The sequence below is a fragment of the Antrostomus carolinensis genome, unplaced genomic scaffold (genome assembly GCF_000700745.2).
Source record: "Antrostomus carolinensis isolate BGI_N321 unplaced genomic scaffold, ASM70074v2 scaffold23261, whole genome shotgun sequence".
Lineage (NCBI taxonomy): Eukaryota > Metazoa > Chordata > Aves > Caprimulgiformes > Caprimulgidae > Antrostomus > Antrostomus carolinensis.
The window spans coordinates 19,652-29,472 of record NW_010293818.1 but is presented as its reverse complement, the minus strand read 5'-3'; the positions used below and the strand labels follow the sequence as shown (position 1 = coordinate 29,472).

Genomic DNA, 9,821 nt, shown 5'->3' with positions numbered 1-9,821 from the left:
TTCATGGAAATGGCCAACTTGCCATGATTTCCTGATAGGAAACTGCATGCAAAGCCTGTTGGGAAAAAAGCCAGTAGTCGTATGATACAAGTCTGAGCTCTGCCTGTCATTAACAAGGGTGGGTTTTTCAGGGTAAATTTTTCCTGGGCCAAATAACAGGAGACTGATAAATAAAGCCTGTCAACTGCCCTTTCTGACTCACTCTCTCCTGCTGGAAGGCTGACTCACTGTCATGTGTGAAAAGCTGCCAGGTCTTGCTTACATGCTTAAACAAGCATGGGTTGTCTGTGTTAGACATATATTACCTCAGAAGAAGCAGATACTTAACGCTGAGAAGGCAGCCCTGGAAAAGACTCTGCTGACTAAAGGATCTGAACTTCAAGATATTTCTCAATCCTTTCTGGAAAGTTCAAGGTTGTTGTTAGATTACCACAGAAAACTTAGTCCCAAAGCCATGGCTGAGGGTTTGGCTGACAATCACAGTGTTTTAAAACTGAGACTCAACAGGACCATCAGATTTTACCGAGGTAATTCCTGCAGAGTGAAACAGACAGCATGTTCTAGGTGCAGACAGAAGTAACTGAGACCATGCCTGGTCCAGAGCTGCCTTTTGTCCAAGGAAAATGGTGTATGAAAAGCAGTCACTTCTTGCTCACTATTTTATGGTGAGAAAGTACTCCCAGGGGGCTGCTCCACTTAAGGAGACTGTGAGGAACCTGTCTCGAATCTGGAGAGGGGCAAACAGAGCATGTTGAACATTATCTCACAGTCTGAGTAGCTCATCAGCTGCTTTTGAGCAACACCAGTAGCTGCTCGGTGCTTCCTTCTCTCAGCAGTGACACAGACCTTGCAGGTAAGTGACAATGCACAAAAAGCTCCTTCGCATCCAGGAGCTTTGTTGCCTACATGAGTGTGTGCTCCACCCTTCAGTCTTCTCCTGTCGTCCCGGGCCCACCACAGGCCAAGTGTGCAACTCTCTGCCTCAGGCACTGCAGGGACTGTTCACAAATCCCAGTTATTAGCAAATACCACAGACTACATTGCCCTACAGGACTGATGTGGCAAAGGACACCTTTCCCTCCTACTCAGTTTCTAAGGCCCCATACAACGCCTGTTTGCTTGGAGGTGACAAAGCAAGGTGCTTTTGCAAGGACTAGTGTACTGGGATGTCAATCCACAGATCAGAGTGTCACATCGAGAGAGACAAATCTGTACCCCATCCTTTAGAATATAGAGGATTCCTAACACAGGAACTGAAAGGTTTCCCCCAAGACCAAGAGATGGAAGCTGTGCTGTAGCCTCCCTCAGCTCCAGGTATTAGCCAACATCAGCAGGGAAACCATGCTGCTCCAGGGCAATGATACCACAAGCGCCTCTTGCGTGTTCAGCCAGGTATGCACTACCCAGGAGTCACCCATGCAGCCAGGAAAGACAGTTGCATATGCTTTGGCCCAGCCAAGCTCTCAGGAAAACTGCAACTAAAGCATCATCTCAAGGTCTCATCACCATTTTTCAGACCATATGAGCACTAACCTGCCTGCTCAAAATGGATGCATAACCTAGAGATGTTCATTTTGAATAAAGAGTGCACCATTTCACATCATGTATATGAGGAAGATACAGCAGTCTCACATACAGTTCCAAATATATCTTTGCATTTCTTCTCCTTTGGGAAATAATGTGTTTTCCATCCCACAAAATTTCTAAGAGGTTATTTTTAAATATTTTTTGCTCTGTACCAGAACAGATGTCTAATGAAAAGCTTGAGAGAGGAACTACAGGCCACAACAGCCTCATCCAAAGATAAAAGGAGTCACCTGACACATGGAAAACAAGCCTAGGTCACAGTGCTACTTAGGCATTAATATAACATGTGCCAGTCTAAGTGGAGAGACTAAATAATACCTGTGAATCTGCAGTTCAAGTGTCTCTCTCAATAAGGCAGTGCAGGGCCAAACTACATAAGTGATCTAGTCCCTAGACTACTGGTTACCCCAGAATAAGTAAATTTCTCATCATAATTGTGCTGCAAAATTTCATCCTTTTAAAAACTAAGCCATACATTGCAAGGGAAAATTGTATTATTTTTATCCAACATAGATATATTTTGCTGAAAAACTTCCAAATCAGCACTAATGTGCCATATTTCTCCTCTTAACAATGATGAACATATTACCTCTCTGGTTTTCTTCCACTGTTTAATCATCCATTATTTTTTCATTGATTCTCACTGACTACGATAAAGTCAGGATTTCCTCCTAAAGTTTCCTCCTGAGGCTAATGATTAGCATGCACAGATAGTCTTCTAGGTAAAATGACACAATTTCTTACCATTAATTCATTTTGTTTCAAGATACTGACATCCCAACTACATATTTTAAGTCTGAACATCCAAGATCTGCTTTTCCAATAATGTAAAATAAATTATAAATATATATATATCATTAAAGAGATTATATGAAATTGAGATTTGCTAGTTATTTTAAATAACAGCATTTCTCTTTGCTATACTTATTTCATAATGAGCCATAAATTTTATCTGAGAACAAAACAAGAGATGATGGAAATAAAGAAAGAAGTAAGCACAATATATTAAAGATGCCAGAGTAACTCCCTTTAAAAGCAAGATTTCAGCAACTTTTAGACTGTAGTAAGTCATGTCTCCTGGTTGCTTTGTTAACCCTTTAGAAAAAAGAGGGTTGGCATTAAAATCAATAATCATATTCATCTGCAGGTGTGAAAACACTTTCCAAAATAAGCCAGTAAAATAATCTTCTCAGAAATGGTACAATGAAGGCATTAGGATTAAGGAAAAATAGTGACAGAACCAGGAACTACAGCCCAGGTCCAGGTCTCCAGTCACCCAGTTGAGGGAGGCCCTTGTACGCTGAACTACCCCCCTCTGACAAATGAGTTCGGCTGCTCAAGCTGCAGTTTCAAAGTGGTTTACTTGGCAATGTGAAACCGTGCCACTCAGCATGAGAAGATACCACTTCTGCTAGTTGCTCTGATTTCTGTCACCTTCTGCCATTGCTCTTGACAGCACATTGCTCTGAGTACTATGCCTGTTCGGGGGGTTTCTCAGAGGTGGCAAACGGAGGTCATCTGTCAGGATGGAGAAAACACTCCTTATTCTTCCTTGTTCTTGTTCTCTTTCTTTTTCTTGTTCGTTTTCCTGTTCGTGTTCTTGTTCTTTTTCCTGTTCTTGTTCTTCCTCCTCTGTTGTCCCATCAGACATGCTCATTAAAGATTTTAACTCACTACAATGAGCTCCAATGATGCCCACCCTGTTAGAAAACATCATGTTAATCTCCTTGACACAATGAAGTAAAGGAGAAAAGGAGAAAGGGGGACAGATTTGTAATGTTTCCTAGGTAAAGCACCAAGGAACCTTGCCTCCTTTAGCAGAGAGTATCTGCTCTTCGACAGGGAAAAACAAATGACCATGTTTATACCCTCAGCAGCTTGCACAGCACGTCATGATCTCCAGGGAGATCTTATAGCGGCCTTCCAGTACCTGGAGGGGCCTACAAGAAAGCTGGGGAAGGACTTTTCATAAGGGCAGTTAATGACAAAACAAGGGGAAATGGGTTTAAGATGAAAGAGGGGAGGTTTAGATTAGATATTAGGAAGAAGTTTTTCACTGTGAGTGTGGTCAGACACTGGAACAGGTTGCCCAGAGAAGCTGTGGCTGCTCCTCCCTGGAAGTGTTCAAGGCCAGGCTGGATGAGGCTTTGAGCAACCTGGTCTAGTGGAAGGTGTCCCTGCTGATGGCAGGGGGGGTGGAACTGGATGAGCTTTAAGGTCCCTTCCAACCCAAACCAGTCTGCGATTCTGATTCTACGTTTCTGTCTGGAGTGTGTGTGCACACCGTGTGAATCGCAGACGTCCAAGCGAAGCTCAGCGCTGCCTGGAAAGGTTGGCCCTATGATATAGGGACCCTCTGCACAAGCTCTAAAGCCAAGATGCTCAGGATGCAGCCAGCTTCCAAAGCACGCACAAAACAACTGCGTGTGCATTTGGAGGAAATTTCACAGTCTCAAGAAATACCAGAGTCGCTGGTCGTGTGTTGTGGATATATCCAAAGATTTTGTATTTACAGTGGTGCAGTATTCATTAGATTGCCAGAACTCTGGAAGATCCAGACAAATGAAGGCAATTCTCAAATTCTAATTTCCAGGTAGAAAAAGAAGACTTATGAGGGGAAGTCTTACAGGGAGCCTTACACACACTTCAACAGAGCAAAACTGATTTACAGCGGTCCTGTTTACATGAGTGATCACATTAAAAAGTACTGTAGTGATACTGCTATTAACTATGGCTGGATGGGAAATGCAGTTTCTCTCATGTGGTGTACCCAGGCTTGAAAGATTTTGGTTTTATCATGAATCAGAATAAAAGGTTCTATTTCTATCGCAATTGAAATTCTATTTTTTTAAAGTACAATGTAGTAACAAAATTACTTTTTCAGAATAAAGTACATCAGTAATGTCTGATAAGAACTCTATTAAAAACTAAAAGTCAAGAAAAATTAAGAAATTTGAATGAATCATGACAGGGGAAAAAATAAACATTTTGTTTGCATTTTGAGTGCTTTCGATTAATTTCTGTTCAAATTTAAGTTACAGCACATTTCCTTTCCCCAGAAAACTTCTGAGTTTTGACAAAGCACTACGAAGGGCAGTAGCTGCTTTGCCATCAGTTAACCAAGAGTACCACCTCTGCAGGTTCAGGCTCTCTCAGGTCCCTCAGGACCTACACTCCTGTTCCTCTCTAACACCCATGTAGACCAAATCGTCAGTCCCATGGCTCCTCTCTTGGTGAGGACGAGTTAGCTGTCTAACAACCTTCCTCATAGCACTACCAAATCTATTTGTGCAGAGAAATAGCCCCTTACTTGGTAGTGAACAATTCGGAGAAGTCCGGCAGACTATCACGCGTGCCAGGTTGAGGGTCTCTGCCCCGAGAGAAGTGTTTCTGGGAGAGGTGCTGAGCACTGTCCTTCGGTAAGGGCAGCAGCGTGCTGAGCACTGGCGAGCGCTGGTGAACCATGCTGCTAACGGGAGGATGCTTGGCACGGACTTTTCTTTAAAGAAAACAAATGCAGGTGTTAGCTCAGTGTATTCAGACAGGGCAGGTTCCTTCAGGACTCACCAGCGTGTCAGGTGTGTACCTCAGATACGGCAATTGCATGGCATTTGCAGCAGCAGTCCAGTCTCCTGCTTTCTGCAATCTAACATTGTTCTTGTCACTTAAGGTGGGATTGAACACGTCGAGGAAAAGAAGCCTGCTGATTTCTTCCCGAATCACTCGGAAGTGCTTCCGTCTGAACACAAGCCAAGCCACATAGCTGCAGAAGTTGCAGAGGCCCTAAATTGAAAACACAGATCCCCTTTTCACTGGGAAAACACCCAGAGTCCCCCTGCATCCCAGAGCGCTGCTTGGCATGACTCCACTAAAGTGCCAGCAACCATTAGGCATCAAACTTTACAGTGCATGCATCAGTGAAGATTTGAAAGGACTTGTTTTTTAAAGGTATGCAGACAGACAAGGCTAGAAACAGAGTGAGCTCAGGTGGATTTCATCGTGATCAACTCTGACCAATTTGGCTTAGTCTTACTGCTGGAAACTGAAGAGAGAACCTGAGATCACCCTCCAGTTTCCCTCAATAATCAATGGAAAGAGACTGATGGGATGAGTCAGTTCCGTGGGGGTTCCTATCACACTCATCTGTCTCAAGAACCAACGATTCACCCTCTGGCTGAGCTTCTCTCTTCTGCAATGGCTGTGAAGGCAGCCGAAGGGCATGGTCTGACTGGACAGCTATTGTTTGGGCAGCTGCAGGTAGACAAGATGATCTCCACCCTGAATGATGGCATTATGATCACAGGAAATATTACTACCAAATAGGAAATCATTGCATCTCACCTCCACATGTCTGCTTGCTGATTAAAAAAACAAAATCTAGCTTTTCACTTCAATTTAACATTCGTGATCCCTAGCATAAGCTGAATCAACTCCCAGTAAATTGAATGGTAAATTAACTAAGTCTGTTCTTCAAAAGATGGCATTGCTGGGACTGCTGTGCATCCTTGTCCCCCTCTTTCAAGGAAAAGGTTCCCAGTTTATGAACTACAAAGTGTAATTTGGGCCCAGCTCTTTTGTATTAATTTGCTGAAGCCCTGATACACATTGAGTCTCATAAGTGGCTCATGGAGCTGTATGTTGCAGGCCAGAAGAGCTTACTAGCTTCTAGAAATGTCACCAAGGGCAGTCGAAATAAAAGAAGGCTGTAAAATTTCTTACCTACACAGATGAAACTATGAGGCCAATGATGAGAAGAAACCTATAGTCCAGACTTCCCAGAGAGACCTCAGGCTGTGGTAGGAACTGCCTGAGATCTGAGAGCCCCAGAGGGACTGAAATTCCCCAGCTGAGGGCTCCAAGGGGAAAAGACTTGGGCTGAAAAGCAAAGAGATGGTAGTTTACAGAGACATCTAGGCCCTAGAGGTAAAATTTTATTCTGGGTGCTCTGCCCTACAGGTAAACTACTGGAGGAACCAAAAAGGAAAAGAATTTGGATGTGGACATGTTCTGGGCTGACAATCAGTCACACTCTCCATTTATCTTTGTGTCTTTCTTACCTCAAAGAAGCGCCGATCTTTCTGCAACGTGGTTCTTCTCCTAAGGCAGTGAACAAGAGCACAAAATTAATAGCAGCAGTCGTCTTTTCAGTTCTCTGAACAGAGCACTGAAGATGACTCTTGGGACTATGCCAAGCTGGCATTTCACCAGGGCAATAAAGTTGTTGCTGGTAGACCCTCATTACTAACATGCAGAGACCCACTGTCCAAGAGAAAGGCAGGACCCCTGCATTGCCTCAGAAGGAGAAAATGCAAAATATTGTATGGCTCAGTTAATTAAATCTGACCGAGAACAAAGCTGGATGTGATGAGCAGGCGAGGCTCCCCTGCTATGCTATCTAGACTGAGCTCTTTGCACGCAGCTCTCAAAACTGATCTAACCCAGTTCCCACTGAAGTCAATAAAAAACTCTTCCTGACATCACTGGAAGAGCAATGAGCAGAGTTACCAAGGGCATAAAGCCAGGCCAATGCTGAGACAATAAACTTGAAAACTGGGAGGGAGAATCCTGATATATCTCCAAGAAGAAATGTAAAACGTGCCCAGGAACTACAAAGGGCTTTGGTTAAAGAAGCAGCAATTTGCCCAGTGGAAGCCTAAGAGATGCTATCGCCACCCACTTGAGCCTGAGGATTGTCACACAAAGCCAAGTGACTGTCCATCATGGAGATAGCCATTAAAGTAGAGGGTGATGCACACATGCCAGCAGCCACTCACTTCTCCTGGAGATGGCACAACTCACCCTCATGGAAATGAAAGCAAAGTTTCCCTGCTAGCCTGTAGATCCTCACAGATCTGTCTTAGCCCTGCCAGCTGCATAGGAAAGCCTGTCTCTGCATCAACTCACCAACTCCTGACATGTCCTTTATCTTCTTGATAACATCAAGTGTTGCACACATCTAGGATATCCCCAGCTGCCATCACCCCAGAACCATTAATGCAGAGCAGACCATGAAGATAATACCTTTCAGGTATCTTTTTGATCAAGAAGACTCTGTACCTCCCTACCTGGCTCCCACCAGCCATAATCCTGCTGACACTTCACATATTGTGCAAGGGAAAAGAAGCTCGACTCTGCAAGCATGGTGTGGCTGTTTGCCAAAGCAGAACTCCCAGAACAACTCTGATGCTTTTGATCCCTTATGAATTCTGGTAAAGCACAGCATTCTGTCTTCAGAACATCAGAGAAATAAAATGAGCCCAGCTTCTTAAACCTAAATGTGAAACCCAGCTTTTTACCTTTTAACATTACATAGCTTGTGCAGAGAAACCTATGTGGAGGCCAGAAACAGAAAATAAGAGTCAAATAAGGCCAGGTTCTCTTCCTCCCAGTGCTTTCTTCCTTCAGGTGAGGTATTAAGCTAAGGGACTTGCTTGAAGTAAAGTTTCCTAAAATAAGTGTTGAATTAGGAGGCACCTCCCATGTGTAGGGCGCTGTTGCTAACTACCTAGAAAGGGTCAGGAAAACATCAAACTTGCAACAGGATTCAGGGTGGGACCTGTAAGAAACCTGAATGAGTGAGCAAAGAGCATCATACCTTCTAGTCATACCGTAACATTGATTTCTCAGAGCTGTCAGGTGGACAGGCTGAGTTCATGAATAAAAGAGGAGGACAGCACAGCCAAGGGACGACAGTGCAGTGAGTGTGGGGTTTGGACACAAGATAATAGTTACTTCAGACATCTACAAGAACTAATATTGGCCATAGGGGCACATGGGGAAGAAATACTTCCTGTGTCATTTAGCAGCTCCCTCCACAGCAGCCGTGACCCTAATTGCCCATGGATCAAGCCATCTTCAAGGATCAGTAAGGGCCAGCTCGACTGTGTTTGCACCACTGATGTGTGCAGCTTTGGGAACACACTGTATTTTTCCCATTATAACAAATGCCCATAAGGAAACTGGCACCACAAAAAGGTTGCACAACCCCCATCAACTTAAAAGGAGAAAGCCAGACACACCTATTCCTTCCTCAGCGTTGGAGGCACAAAAGGACTAATGCTAACATATACAAATAACAGGTCTGGAGGAACTCTCTCAAACTCCAGTCTGGCATAGTATCAACATAGGATTTTAATGCTGCATTTTACAAATCATGTAAATTGTGAAGAGGAAGATGCTCTCCACCTAAGCCTCCCTTTTTAAACTTTCAGAGAAAACCTTTACATTAAAAATCAATAATTTCATATGAACACATAGACATTTGGCAGATCTGGAAAGGAAAGCAGTTTACCAACACTGTATGAAACTTCATTAAAATGTTGCTATGGTGAATTAGAGTAAAAAGCAAAAGCTTCAACACCATCATGAACCTATAGTTGGATTTCAAGAAAATATAGTAAAACTGAGGGTGGTGCGTTATCAATAGTTTGAGTCTCAGCCTTTTAATCTAAAAATTTTTCAGGTTAAAAAAAACCTCATCAAAAGTAACCCTCATCACACTTTCCATTTTGATGAAGGACCTTTCCCATCCAAAAACATGTCTGCTCAAAAAATTCCTAATCATCTTTTATAATTAACAATGTTAATCAGTTCTGTCCCTTAGCTCTGGTTTTTGGCAGTACATATAATGATTTGGGAGGATCCAGATAACATTTAAGACTAAACTGAGTCAGCCTGGAAAAATTATATTTATATAATTGCAGTATGGTATGGGAAGTGCCATGTATTATAACACGCTCAGCATTAGCCTAACTCTGAGGTCAGCTGTAGTCAGCTCCTGCCACCCTGCTATGAGTAACTCAGTGAGGTCTCTCTTCATCCAACATCTTACACCACGAAGCCTCTAAGACACAGCTCTTCTCTAGCCTTTGTGCTTTCCCAGCCTGGACACCGACATCCCAACCTACTGCCAGCCTCTAACCCCAACTGTGATGGAAATATCAAAGGACACAGTTTCTGCTTTCAGCTCTCTGCTGTCACTCCCATGCTGCTGGTTTTTTGCCACTAGACCTCTTGCTTGCCTCATCCTGCACATTCCCATCCACCAGAGGAGACAAGTGAGCGAAGAGGCAGCAGAGCTAACTAGCTGGTTATATGACAGGCTGTTTTATCCAGCTGCGTCCAGTTCTTGGATTCAAGTTACTTTCTGCAATAAGTTCCCACAACTGAGTCTCATAAGTGCAGACATTAGGGCCGCCCGACAGAAATGCTGTCATGACCCTCCCTGTCCAACC

General features: G+C 43.5%; 1 protein-coding gene across 1 annotated transcript in view; it reads right to left on the bottom strand.

Annotated features, from left to right (window-relative positions):
* Positions 1 to 2,998: 2,998 nt before the first annotated feature.
* Positions 2,999 to 9,821, bottom strand: part of PPP1R36 (protein phosphatase 1 regulatory subunit 36) — a 20,940-nt gene continuing 14,117 nt past the window's right edge. The window contains 4 exon segments of the mRNA XM_010177442.1: positions 2,999 to 3,287; positions 4,898 to 5,086; positions 5,174 to 5,370; positions 6,645 to 6,684. Coding sequence (XP_010175744.1) covers positions 2,999 to 3,287; positions 4,898 to 5,086; positions 5,174 to 5,370; positions 6,645 to 6,684 — 715 coding nt within the window.